General features: G+C 51.8%; 1 protein-coding gene across 3 annotated transcripts in view; it reads left to right on the top strand.

Moving 5' to 3' along the window:
• The window catches only part of Grik4 (glutamate ionotropic receptor kainate type subunit 4), a 289,257-nt gene that overhangs the window by 169,788 nt on the left and 100,011 nt on the right, over positions 1-19,458 (top strand). For all 3 annotated transcript variants that reach the window (XM_090319318.1, XM_090319317.1, XM_090319316.1), the window contains exons 5-6: positions 10,524-10,621; positions 14,038-14,203. In XM_090319318.1, the coding sequence (XP_090175444.1) occupies positions 10,524-10,621; positions 14,038-14,203 (264 nt within the window). The remainder of the gene's footprint in view (positions 1-10,523; positions 10,622-14,037; positions 14,204-19,458) is intronic.

Below are 19,458 nucleotides of genomic sequence, written 5' to 3'. Positions count from 1 at the left end.
CCCTCCCCCCTGTCTCTCTCAGCTTCATTGATGATCTTTACCATTGGCTCCAGTATCTCCCCTCCCTTTTTGCTGGTTTCCCTGAATTGTTCATTATGGGCTGTCTCTTATTGGCCTCCCAGGCTTGATTTGGGAGATTGTTTTTTGAACAGTTACTGTATTTCTGGTGTAATGCTGGATAACATGCATGGGGAACAGCGTGGAAACAGGGTCGACGCTGCCCCTGCCCTCAAGCAGCCTGCCGTCCCTCTTCTGAGTGCCCTGCTCAGTGCCTTATCCCTCGATACGCACATCCCGTCATCTGATTGGTCCAGCTCGTCTTGCTGATTGGCCAGTCTCACAGGCTATAGGCATTGGCCAGGCTGTCTGTTGACTGCTCTTGTGGATGGTGTCCACTCCTGGTCCAGTAGTTATAATTGAGAATAGCTTGTAAGTATAGATCAAGGCCATTCCAGTCAGGATTTATGGACAGAGGCAGCTCCCAGAGAGCCGTGGCCTAAAAGTGTACCAAAGTAGTTGTTCATTTAGTCATTCAATCAGTTAGTCAAGAAATATTTGATGAGAGTTTACGGTACTTGATTCTGGGACAGCGAGGACAGAGCAGGGAGCAGACAAATGTCTGAGTTGGTATGGATGCAAATTTCTCTATCAGAGAGGAGACTGGGGTGGCCCAAGATCTCCCAAATACAACAGGAGTGCCAAAATAGCTTCTAGTCAGGCTGTAGGCTTTCTTTACCTCCGTCTCAAACCAGGCTGTGGATTTCCAAACAGCTCTGTAGCCATCTGTTGGAAAAGAAAAGAAAACAAACAAAAAACAACCACGGTTTCTCCTTTCTTTTCTTCCTTTGTCTGGGGCTTCCTTGGCAGGGGTGCATATTTGTCCATTGTGGACGGTGTCATTAGCAGGTGTCTGTTTCCTTCTCTGTGACCCAGACAGCCTGGCCGGTAATGTCAATACATCTAAAATATTAAGCTGGATGGATCAGAGGAATAAAGGAAATGGATGTCTTTATTTCATATTGCAGGGCTGTGGTTATCTTTTTGATGTCTCCGTTTTAGGTGCCAAAGATTTTATTAGTGAGTCGCTCTCCGTTCAGCTTTTACATCTCCATGTATCTGTGCCACAACGAACCCACATCTGGAAGACGAACCCACATCTGGAAGAAAAGAGAGTTTTGGAATCGTTCTATCCCAAAGTCCTTTTATCTGAAGCCGGCCTGCTTCCCACACAATTCATAGGTTGTTCACAGAAAGTTCGGAGGGGGTGGTGGAGATATCTTTCTCTTCCAGTGTAAGAGGGGAGCTGGTGCCATTGGCTAAAGGCAACAAGCGGCGGGAGTCCTGGGGAACAGGATCCTGGATTTTATTTTTTATTTCTTTTTTAGGATCCTAGATTCTAGAACCAGATTTACTGGGGCTAAATCCTGGCATTGCCATTGATAAGGGGTGTGGCGTGGACAGGATATGTACCCATCTCATGCTCCAGTTTCTTAATTTTTCATATGAAGGTGGTGCTAGTGTGGTCTCAGTGGGTCGCTGGGAGCACACAGTGGGTCCCAAAAGTGCACACAGCAGGTCATCAACAAGGGGAGGCCATGGCTTTTGCTGCTGGCTCTTTTCCCCCCCACTTGGCCAGCTGAGCAGGCTTTCCTAGGCTCTCATCACCTCTCCCTCTCCCCGCTCCTGCTTCAGGGTTGAGCCATACCCATGTGATAGCACATATACCCTGTGGCAGCATCAAGAGTAATGGGCTCTTCCCTTCCCTTCCCACCTTTCTGGCTCTTCTGCATCTGAAGCTGGGCTGGGCCACTTCACACCAGCTGCCACTCAGAGTCACAGCCTGAACTTCCCAGGGATTGGTGGTCCAGAGCTAATTTGCATTGTTAACTTAAAACCGAGATAGTGGCCCAAGGGCCCTGGGCCCCTCTGCCAGTCCCAGGGCTTGTCACCTCATAGCCCGGGACCCTGGTTCAAGGGCATGAAAGAGACGAGCGATGATAATTCAGGTTGTGGAAAGCAGAGGCTGCCATTGAAGTTGGGGGCTGGGCCAATGTTTTCTGTCGTGGGGGGGAGGGCGTGTTCCACAGAGCCGTGGGCTCCCCACTTTTGGGATAGGGCAAGTGAATGCTCAATAGCAGTGGTTATTTTGAGAATCAAAGATGAGGGAGTGCAAAGGAGATGCCGGCGAGGAGAGGTTGCCCCTTCGTTGATGATGGCACAGGAGGCTGGGAGATGGAAAGTATCGCATGGGCATTAATTAAGAGCCAATCTGGAAGTGAGAAAGACGGGCAGGACCCTCTGGTTCAAGTAAATTTCCATGCAGAAGGCCCAGTGCACGTGAGGGGTCACTTGTGAAGTTTCTTCCAGTCTGCCTGAGACTTGTCCTCTGCCCTTCTGGTGCTCCCACCCCGGGCTGTTAGATGTTTGACTTGCCAGGTCCTTCTGCACGCCTGGCCCGCCTGGTTCGCAGATCTGAAATGCAAGGGCCGGGCAGGACCCATCAGGCCAGCCTGCCTTCCTCCCTTCCTATCTTATCTCCATCACAGACTTCCTTGTGCAGGGAGCCCCACAGGGCTTGCTCTCCCTTATCTCATAGATCACTGTGTCTCTGGCAGCAAAGGTATTAGAGCTGAATCCCTTTCCCACCCAAATACCCAGAGGCACTGGCCCTGCTGCCACCTGAGCCGGTTTAAGGATTAATTCACTGCAGAATCAGAAGCTGCGGCCTGGCTGTCAGTCCCCTGCCTTTCCCTCTGCATGTCTCTGTGACGCTGAGTGGGACAGGAGCTGTGGGCTCATCTGCCCTGGACACCCAGAGGCCCACGGGTCACTGGGGTGTCTGGTGTGCCTGGCAGGGGGCGTGGTGCCAGGCTCTGCAGGGTCACTGCATCCGCTGGGCTCCTGAGCTTCTGGGAATCTCTGTGGGCATGACCCCCGCCACTCCATACTCCCCTGATAATCGAGGGCTAGCCATCCTTCTAAGCTCAGTCAGAGAAGTGGTGACCTGTCATCTGCTAGACACCCGTATTCCCCTCCTCTGAGGGACCCCCAGCACCTGTGGGAAGGAGACTTGGGACAGAACAGAAATCATTTTGTCCAAGCCCCTCACTTTGCAGGAGGGGGCCCCCATCTTCCAAGTGGAAAGCTGCCCACTTGCAAAGTTCCCTAAGCCGTGGGTGGTCTGAGGTGGACCTGGTTGCAGGTGACCAGTCAGGTGAGCACCCTGGACCGTTGAGCAGGTGAGAGAACACCCTAGCCTGGACTAGAGGGGAGAGGGTTGGGGTGTGGAGATGGACGAGCATGCCTGTGAGAGAGTGTCCTTGAGCAGGGGTGAGGGCTGGGGTAGGGCCGTGTAGACGGGCACTCACACTGGGGCTGGTGTCGACTGGATGCGCCCTGATGCCACCATACGCTCTGGTTCCCCACGTCCTTCTCAGGGAATGACTGGAATCCTCCCCAGGTGGGAATCCGTGCCCCATGTGTGTGGGAGAGAGTGGCAAGGGTGGATATGAAGCCCCCGAGGGCCTCACCCTGGGTTCAGTGCTGCAGAGACGCAGGCCTCCGTCCTCACCCACCCCCTGCCCTGGCCAGTGGCTCAAACTGCTGTCCACCCCTGGGGAGGTGAAGGGAGAAGGCGCCTGAGCAGCTTTGGCACAGATGAGGAGATGGTGTCGGGGTGGACAGAGGCCTCGGGGCGTTCAGCACGCCTCCTCCCTTCGCTCTGTGTAGAGTACCTGGGCGCAGAGAGAGATCTTTCTCGTGAAGTGTCTTTGTGCAGAGAATGCCGAGTTCTCCCAGCGTTCTCTGTTTCTCATCTCTGCCTGCCCTATAAAGCTGAGATTGTTTACCACCCGGGCTCTGTGAGCGGCTGAGTGGCTCATTGGCCCATCTGGTGCCACCTTGTCAGTCATGAGAACCTGCCTCTAATGGCACCTGGGGACAGGAACCCCTGTGGACAGTGGCCACAGAGCCAGCCCCTTCCAGCCTGCACTGTGCCTGCCTCAGCTCTCCTGTGGACCCTTCCTGCCCAGCCCAGCTTCCTGAGGGGACAGGAGCCAGCTGGGAGGAGGCATCTGGAAGGGAAGACGGCCCCTCCTGTGGTTTGCAACACTCCGTCCTGCCTGTCGATTCCAACATGCACTCACGGTTGCTTTCCTGGTGGCTGGAAAAGTTAGTTGCTATGGCAATGTCACTCACATCTCCCCAGTCCCTCTCCTCTGGTTCCTCTGGATGCAGAGGTAAAGTCTCCTCCCTCCCCATCCTCTCCCCCTCAGCCCAGTCAGGAGGCAGTGTTGTGGAGCCAGGGCCAGGGAGCTCTAGAGCTGAGGCCCAGTGAAGATGGTCCCCACTGGGTCAGAGCAGGCCTCCCTCATGGGGAGTGAAAGGCTACCGTCCAGTTCCTTCCAGCCACCGCTGCTGGCATGATGATCGATCCATTTCATTGGGCGCTTTGAGATTATTTCAATTCAGTCCAGCAAATATCTGCAACACTCTGCACTCTTCTTCTTAGCATGAAACTCCTTAAGGAGTTTATGATCCAGTGAGGGAGACACAGCTGCAGGGCAGGCCGAGGTCTATGAGCCTCGGAGGTGGGCATATTTAGAATGTAGAACTCCTGAGTCAATGGAGATGTCCAGGGGATACATCTATGAAGACTGAATGTCGCTAGTAATGCCCCTACTCAAACAAGGCCATGCTTGTCTTTTCTTTTTTTAATATATATTTTTACTGTAATTAAAAGAAGGGTTACATGATATTTGCCAGATAGAAGGTGCATTAATTCACGTACATTGATACCCTTTCTCATGTCTTGGTCCCCATTTCCCTCCCCCTCATCTTGTTTTCCCCCCTTCCCTATCCAATTTCAAATAACCAAATACAAATATATCAGATAACAAAGTGAGATACTGTAACCATATGAGATAACCAAGGGACAGCAAAAGAGATGAGAGATAACATAGTACATTAAGGACAACAATCACTCATTATATGGCTTTTGTTTCAATATCCTGGAGGTCCTTTCATTTAGTGTCATTCTACATGACCTTATGTCTCTAGATTTTGCTCTATTGCAAATCTCTGCTAGGAGAGCCCAAGGTTTCTACTGATTATGACAAATGAGGGAAAACACTGAGCCTAAGTTCCTTTGAGTCTGGCTTACTTCACTTAATATGATTTTTTTCTAAGTCTTTCCATTTCGTTACAACTGGGGCAATGTCATTCTTTCTGACAGCAGCAGAGAATTCCATTGTGTACAAATACCACAACTTGTTGATCCACTCATCACCTGAGGGACACCTGGGTTGGTTCCATATCTTTGCTATGGTAAATAGTGCTGCAATGATCATCGTTGTGTTAGTGGATTTAGTCTGTCCTTGTTTCTGGACAATTGGGTAAATGCCAAGTAGAGGAATCAAGTAGGATCATAGGGGAGATCTATGTTTAGTCTTTTGAGGAACTGCCATACTGCTTTCCATAGTGGTTGAACGAGTTTCCACTCCCACCAACGTGTAGTAGTGATCCCTCCTGGCCACGTCCCCTCCAGCATCTGTTGTTACATGCTTGTCTTTTCATAGCCACATATTGTGCGGCCCGAATATCCCTCACACACAATGCACGGGGCCACAAGTATTTATGCCTCCAGGGTAGAGGAAGTGGAATTGGGGACATCTGGCTGAGCATTTCTAATCCCAGACCCGGAAACCCAAGATCCAAAATATTTGTAAGTATCATGTTAGTGCTCAGAAGGTTTCATTTTGGATTCTGGATTTTGGGATTAGGGCCACTTAACCAATAAATAGCTTTTATCACTCTTTAGATCAGATTTCACCATCAGATGAGTTCCATGAAACACATCCAGTTTCTGAGCCTTACCAAGTGTGACCTTTTAAAAAAAAAGAATTGGTTTGGGGCCGAAACCTTTCTACGTTGACAGACAACACCACGAGTGTGCATAGAGCATCGTTGGCTCAGAAGCAGCGCAGGGAGATTGTCTCTCTCTCCCAAAGGCGGTGGACTCATGCTTTCTTGTCTAGGGGCAAGAGTTGAGCTGGGTGCTTAAAGGATCAATAGGAGTTTGCCAAACAGAAGAGTGAAGATTGCGTGTTGACCGTGGTTGACTAAGGGTGCTCACGAGCCCTTTCCTTCTCAGGAAAAATGATCGTTTAAACTGAATGAAATCAAATGAATCAGATGACCAGGGGGACCAATTATGTAGAAATGCAGTTAAGCTATTTTAAAAGTGAAGCATTAATATCTGGGCTTCTTTATTAATGCATGAAGTCGCCACGTCCAGAACTGAGTCTAATTGGTAGACTGATTTTGAGGGAATAATGAATATAAATGACATCTTGGGGTGTCTGCTGCTCTGCAACATGAGGTGAAAGCACTTGTGATATCTGTTGCCGATGGTTGTGGTACATACTCTGGTTTACTGCTTGTAGTTGACACAGAGTGTCAACTCCTTTCCCAGATGTTTACCCCTGGTCAGGGGTCCCTAGTTGAGGCCAGGTACCCACTTGGGCACAGGCTTGGGGGAAAAGATGGGGAGAACTTTGTAGGTGAGCCGGCCTACCACAGAGGCGGTGTCTGAAAGCCGAGAAGGGCTGGGGAGACAGAGCCTTTGCATTTCACCTGTCATCTGGAGAAATTTCTCTGTCATGGTGTTTGTACTTCTTACAGCAATTCATAAAAAGAATGCAAGCAGTTACAGAAAACGAAGAAATGGGGGGAATGAAACTGTGGGAGGTCCCGCAGGGCCCAGGGGCATTGCTGCAAACATCTCCCTTAGGTGGCATTCCTGGGGTGTCTGAGGTCCTGGGAAGAACTGGTCCTGGGGTTGAGCGAGGTTGGGCAGTTGAGGCTGCACACTGCTCTTTACTTTTCGTATTTGTAAAATGCCGGTGCTGGTAATAGAACCACTTGCATCAGGTAGCTTTCACAACTAAATCCGTTTCCTGAAAAGGGCTTGGAATGGCCATCCTTAGTGTACCGTAAATGCTGGCTTTAATCATTTCATTTTCCAACCATTCCTTAAGGCATAATATCCCCTGCATTTGCCTTGTGGTAGACCTCATATAGATACGCATACAATTTTATGTCTTGCTTCTTTCTCTTAATATTATTACATAAATATTTCTAATGCTATTATAAACAGTTCATGTGCATTTTAAAGGCCTAGATAACATTCCATTTGGGCATATGACTTACACTTCTCCCTATGGTTAGATATTGAGTTAATCTTCAGTTTTGGGGTTATCACAGGGATGCTTTGGGCATGGAATTGAGCCTGGTTCTCAGTGCTGAGGTCATGGAGGGAGATGGGGACAGGGCTGAGCCTTAGAAGAACACACAGGTTTGGAGAGTGTGCCTTTCCTCACAGCTGGGAGAAGGACTTGGAAATGGAGAATCCTAGAGACCGAGAGGCCCTTTAGAAAGACTGGTGGCAAAAGGGAGCCAGCCAGAAGCTGGCGGTGGGAACAGGAGAGGGGCGTGGCTGGAGATGGTCAGGTTGGATGGGTGGGAAAGATGCAGGTGTGAAGGGTGACTCTGGCTTTGGCGGTGGTGAGCAGAGGACGGCAGTGTAGTTATGAGCCCTGTGGATCTCCAGAGTGTTAATCCAGTGCTGCCATAGAGGTACCTGCGTGAGTGTGGGTGAGTTTCTCACGTTTCCTGAACCTCCATCTCCCCATCTGTGAAGTGGGGGTAAAAGATGAGTCGTACCATAGAAATGTAAGACCAAATGAAACCATGAAAATGCATAGCAGGTATGATGTGTAGTGGAGATAAGAAGAGCATTGCACGCTCGAGGTGCCATGCCAAGCTCTCCCTGGGTAGTAAATCACTCTGATTCTCACAGCAACCCTACAGGAGAGCTGCGTTTTAGCAGTTGAGTTTTACTGGTGTGTAGGCATGCCCCAAGAGGCCCAGAAACTTCCTCAAGTCCTCATAGCTAGTAAGCATTGGCATGGAAACTTAGACGCAGAGATCCTAGCAAATCAGAGTGTATCACAGTGTAAAGAGACTGCTCTGCCTGTAGACATACTGACAGCAGGAGGCCAGAGGGGGCCCTGCAGCCCTGTTCAGCAGGTACCTGGAACTTGATCCCATAGCCTAGGAGTGGGCTGGAATGCAGGATCCATTTATGTGGGCAGGCCGAGGTGAGCCTGTCCAGAGAGAGGGGGGAAAGGAAGAGTTGGTCAGAGAGCTGGATGGGAGTCAGGACCGCACTGGGTGATGAAACCTGGGGCAGCGCTGCAATCAGCACATCCAATGCTGCAAAGACAGATGAGGACCAGGAACAGGTCACGGTGACCTCAGAGAAAGCGGGCTCGGTAGAACGAGGCTGGCAGGGAGATAACAGCTGGTGGGGGAGTGGAAGGGAGGAGCTCGGTGGAGGCCTGGAACGTTACCCACTAGTCACAGAGCCAGGAGCATGGATTTGGGTCACTGAAGGGAGTCTGGCAGCTGGAACCCCGAGGCCGGCCCTGGGGGCCCCGACTTGGATTAATATCCCAGTCCTCTCCTGGTCAGATCAGGAGGGGAGGCTGCTCTGGGAGGCTGGCCTAGGGGTGAACACCTGTGTGGAAGGAGAGTGCTAACCTGGCCAGGCGTCGCTCACGCGGACCTAGCACGAGCTCTGCAGAGGCTCCTGGGATCGTGGAGACGGAGGAGACTCCTGCCTCTTGTTCTGACGCCATTTGGCCACGTCGCCCTGGAGCGGCCCTCAGTCCGCTAAATCTGTGAGGCTCCAGTGTCCTTGAGGAGCTGCAGCTGGGCAAATGCCTGCCAGGTCTGCCGTTCGTAGGGTGAATCTCAGGGCTGGCACTTTACCTCACCGTCTGCCCCTCACACGGGTGACCTCTCAGTTGCACGGGCAGTGGCGAGGTGGCTCACTGGAGGAGAACCCATGATGCAGGCCTGGCCTCCTGTCTGCCTCCACAGGAGGCAGAAAATGTCTGTGTCCAGTGCCTAATGTCAACAAGAGGGAAACATGGAGTGAGTGGCTGCCTCTGTAGACCGACAGGGACGCCACACATGCGACAGGGACGCCACACATGCGACAGGGACTGTGGTGTCTATTCTGAAGGACAGTACCAACTGCCAGTGCCACGGGCACGCTCTCGGTGTTTTCCACCTCTCCCTCCTACTTTGCTTTCCTCAACACTTTTTTTCCCTTTTGGGGGGGAGGGGATTGGTAGTACTGGGGCATGAACCCAGGGCTTAGGCGCTGCCCCTCCGCATTTTTGCTCAGGGTTGGCACTCTATCACTTGAGCCACAACTTCATTTCTTACATTTTGCTGGTTAATTGGAGATAGAAGTCTCACAGACTTTCTTGCCTGGGCTGGCTTTGAACTGTGATGCTCAGATCTCAGCTTTCTGAGTAGGATTATGGGTGTAAGACATGAGCACTCGACTCAACTCTATTATTTAAAAATATTCAATTTTTCCTCCTTCTCTTCAGGCTACCTGTGCCATCCATCCATCCATCCATCCATCCATCCATCCATCCATGAACATGTGCTAGTCTAATATCTAGAAAGCATTGTACTAGTTGCTAGGGAAATAGCAGCTGTCTAAAGACAAAGGTGTCTCTGTGCTGGTCTGGAAGTGGCTTGAAATCTAGTGAAAGGAGAACCCAAACAGAAAAGCAAAGTAGGTACAGTTACCAAGTGTCTTAGAAAAGGGGCACAAACCTTGGGGGCCCCAGGCGGGTCTGAGGAGAATGGGGCCTGGCAGGTAAGCAAGTGTCCAGAGGTGAGCAGGGAGAGGCACCTGCCCTGAGGACGAAGGACAAGGCCGCAGGCACCCAGGTTGGTGAGGACCTGTTACCAGTGTGTTAGGGGAAGGACTGAAAAGTGCTGGGGCCCGGCTGTCAGATGTCGATTCCCCATTTCCCCCATTTCCTCCCACTCCTTTTAAACTTCTGCTCGCCACATTCTTCAGGTCTGCCAGCATCATCTTGGATACCCGTGTCTCCTTCTTGTCTGCCTGTCTTCCTTCCCACTCTCTTTATTTCTGAAGGTGTTAGGGACTGGATATTGGGTTTCTGCTCTGACACTTGGGCCTCATGTCATCCCAGCCCCCCAACACACTTTCAGGTGCCCCCATGTGCACACACACACACACACACACACACACACACACACACACACACACACACTTCAGACCAGGCCAGCAGGGGCACCTGTAATCTCTTTTGTTAGCTTTTGGTGATAGCTCAGACAATTTACACACCCTGTTGGCTTTGGCTATATGTTGTCATAACCCAGTCATTTTCTCAGTTAAGGCTCTCCATAAACTCCAATAAAACTGTCCTTGAGCCCAGTAGTCTAGGGGGAGGAGAGGCCTGGGTTTTAGGGCATCTGGAAAGGGCTGAGGGAGGAGTTGGATGGAAGGAGAAGTGCAGCAGCGGCACAAAGGGGAGAGAAAGAGCTCAAGGCCCAGGCTGGAACGGGGCCCAGTCCCAGGTCTGCTCTGATTCATGCCTTCTTTCCTTTCCTGCCCCTGCTGATGGCTGCAGTGTGCCAGATCCTCCCCAAGGGGGTGGTCGCTGTCCTGGGACCATCGTCCAGTCCAGCCTCCAGCTCCATCATCAGCAACATCTGTGGGGAGAAGGAGGTGAGTGCTGGGCTGGGCCTGGGGCCAGGGTCCTGAGCCCTGAGGCATCTTGGAACCTGGGGGCTGGATTCCTGGTGGTAGAAGATGGAGGTGCCTGAGCCAGAATAGGACTTCCAAGTGGTCAGAATTTCAGGGGCCATGGCAGTGCATCCAAAGGGAGGGAGGCTGATAGAGTGGAGGCTAGAAGAGGGGCTGAGAGGGAAGCCAACCCCATCCCCAGGCACACAGACTGATCATGCAATGAATGGTACTAGGGATTCCCCTGGGGGAAGAAGGCGTGGCTCATCTCTTGATGGTAGGCAGGGGGGTCGGGTGGGAGGGAGAGGGACAGGGGAGCTTTATTTTGCTTTCTTCCTCATTCCCCACTTTTAGTGCATGCCCTTTGAGACAGGACGCTTGTTCTCAGCTCTGACACCTGACTGGAGCCTCTTTAGTTACCAAGGCTCGAGGCCTCTCTCCTCTAGTTCTTGTTCATGGTTAGGAGCAAGTGTGTGATCAGTCACCTCTGTCCCTCTCCTTCCCCTGAGAACAAGGCCGAGAGCTGTAGAGACTCCATCCCTTGCTGGCATCATCCTAGCTTTCTCTGGAGTCATTAGTCCTTCCTCTTCTGTTAGGCACAAGGCCACAGAGCCCCTGTCTCTCCTGAAGGTCCTCTGATCAGGTCTTGTGGGGGTGTGAGCTGGGGATCGGGAGAGGCACAGCTGGACTCCCTCTTCCAGTGAGTTTAAGAGGGCCCAGCTCTTGAGAATTCAGCAGGCTGGATGCCTCACCAGCAAGCCACCCCCAGGTGAGTGGTACAGCCAGGCTTCAGTACCCCACACTATCCTGGGACTGACCTTGGATGACCACCCATCTGACAACCAGGGAGTTTGGTGGGTCCCAGAGGCAGTCATTCGTCCATCAGCCACAACGCTGATGAGACAAGTGAGACTATGAAGACCGAGGCCCCCTCCTTTCTCTTTGTCCCCCTCCTTGTTTCTCCTCTCTGCCTGCTCCCCTCCACACTCTTTTCCGTATCCGTAGCCAGCCTCTCCACAATCCTCACTCTAAAATGGGGGCTTTGGCTGGCATTTTGGGGATAGAGGCTGAGCCCTTGATTTGCAAGGTCTCCCCGTCCTGGTATCCTGGCCCCTGTGCCACAGACTGGCCAGGTCACACTGGCCAGGGAGCAGCAGACAGTTACCCCACGCTCCTTGTCTGATCACGTTCCTTCTGGAGCCGTCTTTCTTCGCTGTTGCGATTATGCATGTCTGTTAATATTTTATGAAGCTGAACTGCCTTACACGATCCTCTGCTCTGGGGAAAAGCAATGCAGTTCTCACCACGGAATCCAGGCCCTAAATGCTGCTAACATCCTCTGTGGCTCTGGGTAAACTCTCAGCCTCCTGTCAACCGTTGTCCACTCTACCACACCTTCTGGTCACTTCCTGGGGCACATTTGCAAAGTTGTAAATCAGTTATAGATTGATCTTCCTGCAGAGACCATTGCCAAGAACAAGGCCAGGCCACTGCTGCCAGGCTGGAAGAGCAGCTGGCTGCAGCTGGCTGCCTCCAAGATGGCTCTGTGCTGGAAACCACTTCCAGCCCCCTTAGCACTGCATATACCACTCCCAGGGCCTTTCAGGGACCTCCTGTATTTGGGAGAAGATTGGGGAGAAAAGAAAGAATGTATTGCCCAAGAATGTATTTCCTGCATATTAGCTACTGAGCCAGTCTGCCCTTGGCACATGGGATCTCATCTGGTCTTCCTGCAAGTCCCAGAAGCACCTGTGACTGGCTCCATTTTAACTGAGTTTGCACAGGTCAATCAGCATGCCCCCCAACCCCCACAGCAGAGAGCACCTCAGTCTACAGATCCTAAAAGCCACAGGTCCTTCACCTTCCTAAAGGACTGTTCCTCAATCTCTGGCCAGGATCCCTGGGGTCCTAGGTGCCTGGGAGGGTCCCCCACTGTTGGCATGCCACTGGTCAGCTGTTGAGGTGCGGAGATAAGCCAGTGGGCCACACCGGGAGGCTCGGGTGAGGGACGCTCCCAGGTCCTCACCAGCAGGCCCCTGTGGCTTTGCCATCGGTCATGCTCTTTGTGGCCTCCTTTTCTCTCAAGGTGCATGGGTGTTCCTTGCAGATGCAGTGGGTGTCCACAGGAAGAAGCCCCCGCCTGGTGGCAGTAGCCACACTGGAGAGTCATCTTTCATAACTCATCAGGCTCTCGTCAAATCTCTCCTTTGCAGTCCCTGCTGGAACAAAATATAGCTGTGCTTTCTCTAGGGCACAAGGCTAATCCTAGTTGAATTCAGTAATTTTCTCCTTGCGTTTTTGGTAAATCTTTCCTCTCCTCCCACCTCAATTTCAGAAGCGGTCTGGTTTCTCCCTAACATGCAAAAGGATAAGGAAGTAGAACATTACAGGACCAGCCTGTTACCATTCCCTCTTCCCGACTCAAGCTGTGGGCCAGGCCAGGCAAAGAGCACACCTGGACCCACTTCTGCATGATACGTTTTAGAAGCCAGCCAAGCCACCGTCGGGAGGTTCTTCCTCCTGTCTACGTTTGATCTCGCTTGCGTTCACCTCAGTCAGTGCAAACTGCCATTCGGGCTCAGCTCTGGGTACTGGGGATGAAGGTGGCAGAATAAAATGAAAGTGGATGGCAGCTCAGTACATTTTAACTTTCCCATTACCTACCAAATGGCCTCGGCTGCCAGTAAGACCGCCATTACAGACTGTTCATATCACTTCTCTGTAGAAAAGAGGCAGAAGGCAGGGCAGGGCCCGCCCCTCCTCCCCCGAACCATCAACAGTGCGTATGGAGGGGGCCTGTCATTCCTAATGAAACACCAGAACAGGTGTTTACTTATTGGCTACAACCACAGGGTCCTCAGATGGTCCTCAGACCGAGAGCTTCGTTCCCACATCTGCCAGAAACCAGCCCCACTCCTGCTTCTCCCTAAGTTCACCCAGCAAGCCTTTGGGGAGCAAGTTTATAAACCTCTAAGCTGGGCTGGGTTTGGCTGGGCTGAGCTCAGGGCATCCTGCCTTTGTCCTAGAATAATGTTCTCTTTCTCCTGCCATCTCTGCTCCGAGTTATTAACTACAAATAAGCTAGTGCAAGTATGGTGCTTGCCAGAGCAGTTCCTGTCGCCATCCAGCAGCAGCTGGGACCCGCTCTACACATAAAGACCTCTTCATTTGCCTTCTCAAGCCCCAGGCTCAGTGCAAAGGTCTTCCTGGTCCAGGTCTCGTCAGAGATGCTGCCATGGCTTCCTTCTCAGGCAGGCCGGGCCTGGCGGGTCCTGCATGCACTGCCTTCCCCACTGGCTCCAGGCAGTGTTGGACTCCCTGGTCTTATTCCAGTCTTTCTCACTCATCCGGGTCCTCCCTGCTGCCTCCTTTTTTGCCCCTCCCCCGGCCCCCGCCAGGTCCCTCATTTCAAAGTGGCACCAGAAGAGTTCATCAAGTTCCAGTTCCAGACGCTCACCTCCCTGAATCTGCACCCCAGCAACACTGACATCAGCGTGGCCGTGGCTGGGGTCCTGAACTTCTTCAACTGCACCACCGCCTGCCTCATCTGTGCCAAAGCGGAATGTAAGTCTGTCCCGCTGGCTCTGCGGCATGCACGCAGGCTGACCTTGCTCCTTTCTCCCTGGGATCCTGACCTCTGGCTGCATCCTGGGACTGATATCGACAGGCACCGGGCACTCCTGTGGGTGTGCAGGGCTACACACGTGTGTGAGGCAGTCTGTGGCCTGGGGGTACCCTGCGCCTGCACTCTCGGGGCATGGCCAGAATAGAAGGGAATTAGGTCACAGGAAAGACTGGCTGACTGCCAAAGTCTTTTTACCTCGGCAAACTCAATTCCCACATTTTCAGCCTCTTTGTTAAGGAGATACAAAAAGAGAGGGAGAGGGAGAGGGAAAACACAAAGTGGAATGCATTTGTACCCAAGGGGTTGAAGAGCTTCCTTCCCTGGAGATCAGGTTTTGCTGATGGAACAAGGTCCAAGGTCAATTCCTGATAAGGCTTTTTTTTTTTTTTTTTCAAACGCAGGGTTTGGGAAATGCATTTTGCTCTGACTCTCGACAGTTCATGACATCAATTCAGTATTTATGAGATTTAGCTCATTTAAGCCAGCACCTCCCAGCGAACCTGGCAGCCACACGCTATCAGAGGCAGCTGTGCAGGCTGCAAGCTGCTGTTGTGGGTGTGGAGTGGTTGTGACCGTAAGATGATGAGTCTGCGCTCAGGGGCGGGGGTGCAACTGCTTCCACTAGGACTCCATGCGAGGGGCTCAGAGGAACCCAGTTAACAGGCTAGCCCTTCTATTCACAAAAGGGGAAACTGAGGCCTGCAGAGTAACTTGTCTTGCTCAGGGCCCTGTAACCTGTAAGTGGTAGAGCTGAGATTTGAACCCTCACTCCCTGGATCCTAATCCAGTGCCACTGTTTCTCAACTTGGGTTCCACTGCCGGGTCTGAGTTACCCCAAGCCACCTGTGGCCGTTTACCTTTAATTTGCAATTTATTCAAATTAAAGGAAAGTTATAATTCAGTTCCTTGTTCTCTCTGGTCAGACCTCAGTTGCTCGGTAGCCACTCCGTGTGGCTAGAGGCTACCAGCAGAGCTGGCCCACCAACAGCAGAAGTGCATGGCCAGCAGTGTTTATGAATAAAGACTTGTGTAGCCCTGCCGTCTATTTCCCTCTCCTGGAGATTTGGGATGTGTTGGTCTGGGCCATTTGGGAAGTCACATAGCCCAAACAACAACGTCCCATCCTCCAGTAAGGTGCATTGTGGTCTCCAGAGTGATGCTCCAGAAACATCCACAGGATGCTAGCATGTCATCACTGCATATCAGCACGTGATGGAATGCTGGTGGAAAAGGTACATTGCACCTGATGTCCTTTCTTGGGTGACATCCTTGCACGGTGAACTGCTGCCACCAGTCCCCAGAGGACTAGACTGAAATGGCTCCCTTCATATCCACAGAGACAGAGGCTACGGCTGGTAGAATGCATCCACAGAAAGGTTGTCTTCCTCTCTTCTTCAGTGCTGGGAATAGTGTCTCGCCAACCCAACAAGAAGTTCTTATTGTATCTAGCCACAGTCCCTTTGATTTTTAGGCTTCCCCTGCTTAGCTCTTCCTAGGCTTTGGGAAATCCTTTACACAGATGTTTATTAAATATCTACTGTGCTGGAAGATGCTCTTCCAAGAGAATGATGGGCATCTCTTAACATTCAAACAGTTCCTTGCAGAGTGCAAACCACCTACGCTATGTTTTCTGGTTTTACCTTCTCTTCCCCAATCAGTGAGAGCTCAGGAAAGTGTCATGGAGCTCAGGTGATCCTGCTCGTCCCTGCTCAAGCCGAGACTATGGGGTTTTCTGACTCACAGATGTGTCTTCCCCCTCCATGCAGCCCCCCACACATCCCATGATCCGTGCAATTTGAGGGTGGGCTCTGCCTGGCAGAGATCTTCCAAGAGCAGGGATTTCTTTGGGGTGTTGTGTCCCCATCATCACTGGACCAGCGGTGCAGGACAGCTGGGCCCAGAACAGGTCTGGGAGGAACCAGGGGTGTCAAGGCAACCAGACAGCTCATCCTTCCCCAGGATCTCAGCAGCCATACCATGCCGCTGCTCGTCGGAGAACCCACCACCGAGCCTGCCCAGACTGCCCCGACCTGCCAGGGCCAGGGGAAGGAAGGTAAGGCAGAGTGCAAGTTCCAGGGCAAAGGAGTTTAAACATAGAATCAAAGGCTTTGGAAATGAGGGGCTGAAAGGAAAAGTATTCTGAGCTCGGAAGGAGGTGCTGCCATCTTCTTTATTAATGCTGGGCCCAGAGAATTAAAAGTGTGAATCTAATTCTATTTTCCAGCCATCAGAATTAGGCGACACGGAGATCATTCCATGAAGAATCACGCCACTTACTTTCCACCTTCCCCCACGCAGGGTTTTTAATAAGCAGATTTTGGACCAAATAGAGGTCTACTCTGAATTTCAATATTTTTTCTTTAATGAGGAAAAAGTCAGAAGATCTTCAAATGCCTTTTTCTGATGAGGCTAGGAAAAGAGATGGGGTAAACAAATGGCTCTGGTGTGGCCGGCCTGGTAATCTGCATGGAGCCCCAGGAGTTGGCTGTGAGGGCTGGCTTGTTGGGACCTCCTCTCCCTGTCACGTCACCCACAGCCAGGCTGCTGGCATCCTCAGGTGGGAGCCAGACGTGATGCGTTGAGTGTTTACCTCCTGCTGTCTTTGTGGCTCAAATCTGTCATGTCTTGATTGATTGTGATGGGGCTTGAACTTGGTGCCTGGTTGCTTATCTTCCCAGCCTCCTTCAGTGCTGTCCCGGGTGCTGAACATCTCAGGCAAGCGCTCCCAGTTCTCGACCTCTCCGAGCCTTTGTCTAGTGCTGTCTGAATGGGGCAAGAAGCTCACTGGGCTCAAGACACAGAGAGCATTTAATGGCTGTTGTTTTTGTTCTAGCTGAGGCACTGGGGCGAACGGTGGGCAGAATTGAGTGATGGGCTCTCAGAGCCTGCAGGAGAATAGCTAGGCAATGGACGGACTTCCCCTGCCACCCCAGGAGGCTCTGTGAAACGGCTTTTGATCAGAGAGGAGTAAACTTAACCCTGAGCCTGTGCTTCAATGCGAAGTGGCAGTGTATTCTGAGCACCTACTGTGTGCTGGACTCCAGGATGAAGATTCTTATATGATCTCACTTAAATCTTAAATTCTCTGTTCCTGAGTTAAATTCCTAATATCTCTCTCTCTCTCTCTCTCTCTCTCTCTCTCTCTCTCTCTCTCTCTCTCTCTCTCTCTCTCTCTTCTCTCCTCTTTCCTCTTTCTCTCTCTCTCCCTCTCCCTCCCTCCTCCCTCCCTCCCTCCCTCTCATACATAAACACACTTTTCATTTAAGCCATTCTAGCACTTCATAATCACATAAGATGGGTTCTGTTGTCGTTTTCATAATCATGAAAGAAGAGGTCACGTCTGCTTCGGAGTCAGTATGGCTCCCTGCCTCCCCGGCTGCCTTCTCCTCTCTCCCCTCCAATCTCTGTGAAGAGGTCCACAGCCCTCATCTCATCTGGGTGATCACCACGCCCCTCCATCTGTGGCCTCCCACAGGACTTGAAAGTGCTGCCCTCCTGGAAATGCCAGTCTTTTCCAAGACCAAAGCCCTGCACGGGGGACTCAGCCAGCAGAGACGGAAGAGGCTGGGCAGACATAGCTGTTTTCTGTACTTTTGGGTTTTGATGCCAGGGTCTGGTATGTCCCCTGCAGGCCCATCACTGTGTCCTTGTCCTATGGCAGAGTCTGGCCCTGACTGTGCTTTCTCACGGCCTCCACAATTCCCCTGCTGCCTCCCTGGGCTCCTGCCTCCCAATTCCAGAAGTCAGCCTCCCTCCTGTCTCCCAGAACAGCCGGCCTGCTGGGCTTCTCATCGATCCATCCTGAGCGAGACTAATAGGCTCCCTAGGTCCTTCTCAGACTTGGACTTGGCAGGCAGACCTGCCGCTGGGTTGGGCACCCTGCAGAAGAAGAGGGCTGGAGGAGGGAGGGAGGGGGAGGGAGGGACGAGGGAGGAGAAAGAGAGCAAATTCTATCTCCTCTGGTGGCAACTGCCTTTGCTAGGATCTCTTTTGTTTCATTACACAGAGGTGAGGAGACTGACAATTGGAATATATCAAACGCCGCTGTTAAAATCCAAATATTCTCTCTTTGTTGTTTGGTTTTTTTGGTGGTGCTGCTGAGGGGTGATTTCAGGGCTGGTCCGCAGCTGCTGTTTCACTTGTGCCTCTCGACCCTTCTTAGCCTTAGCTTGTGTTGTTGTTGTTTTGTTTTAATAGTTTCGTTTTGTTGCGTAGGGCTAGCCTTGGTCTGTGAGAATCCTACTTGCACCTTTTAGATATCTGAGATTTAGCAGTGGGCCACCATTTCTAGCTTGTCGGTCGTGAAGGGGCTTGCTAACTTTTTGTTGGGGGCCTGATCTCCAACCTCAATCCTCCTGTCGATACCTCCCGCCTATCCAGGCCCATGGGTGCCTGCCTCTCCCCCCTGGCCGTTGGAGCTTGGAGCACTATGTGGTTAAGTGTGGAAGGGGAAACACAGTTCCCAACATTGACAGGATTTCATGGTGCTTTCTTGAGCGTCACAAGAGGCCAGGAGACGGCTCAAGGTCACTAGCCAGAAGAGGCTGAGTATGTCTGAATCCAGATCTTGTGGGGCTGAGTCGGCAGGAAGTTTTCTGTGGAGGAAGGCTAGTGGTGTGGGCAGCGGAAGAGGTCCAAGGTGGTCCTGGCAGGGACCAGAGGAACGGCCACTCCATCTTGTGGCCTGCACAGCATGCTGTTTCCTAAACCTCTGTATAGGAAGAAGCTTCTCCCCTCCTCACCACAGCCCCAGCTCCCTAGAAAGCCTTCCCAAAGAAGGGACAAGAAGACCAATGTCTTGTCTCCATCAGAGAAGGCTTCTGGGCTCCAATCCCGCTCCCTCTCCTTATTTAAAAAAATAAAAGTAAAAAAAAAAATCAGACCTGTCTCCCTGGACCAGCCTGGGCACCATCTGTGCTGTCACTTGCTTCGTTCCTTCCAGGAGGTTAACTGGTCTCCTAGCAGGTGAGAAAATGGGTCTGGTTTCAGCCGTGTCCTGCATCTCTGTGTGACAGGACAGGCCACATCCACTCTAGCATAAGGAGGCAGAGAGACGCCCACCAATACCACCTCTCTAAGACCAGAGCATATTTAAAATAATCGCGATCGTTTTGATTCTGAAGGGTCAGCGGAATTCAGGAAGTCTTTAGTCTCTAGTGAAGAGATCCCTACATTGAGCTGTCCATAGCCTATG

This window comes from Megascapheus bottae, chromosome 27 (assembly GCF_031878675.1).
Source record: "Megascapheus bottae isolate mThoBot1 chromosome 27, mThoBot2.hap1, whole genome shotgun sequence".
NCBI lineage: Eukaryota > Metazoa > Chordata > Mammalia > Rodentia > Geomyidae > Megascapheus > Megascapheus bottae.
The sequence above is the reverse complement of the archived record's forward strand: the minus strand, read 5'-3'. Positions and strand labels throughout refer to the sequence as shown.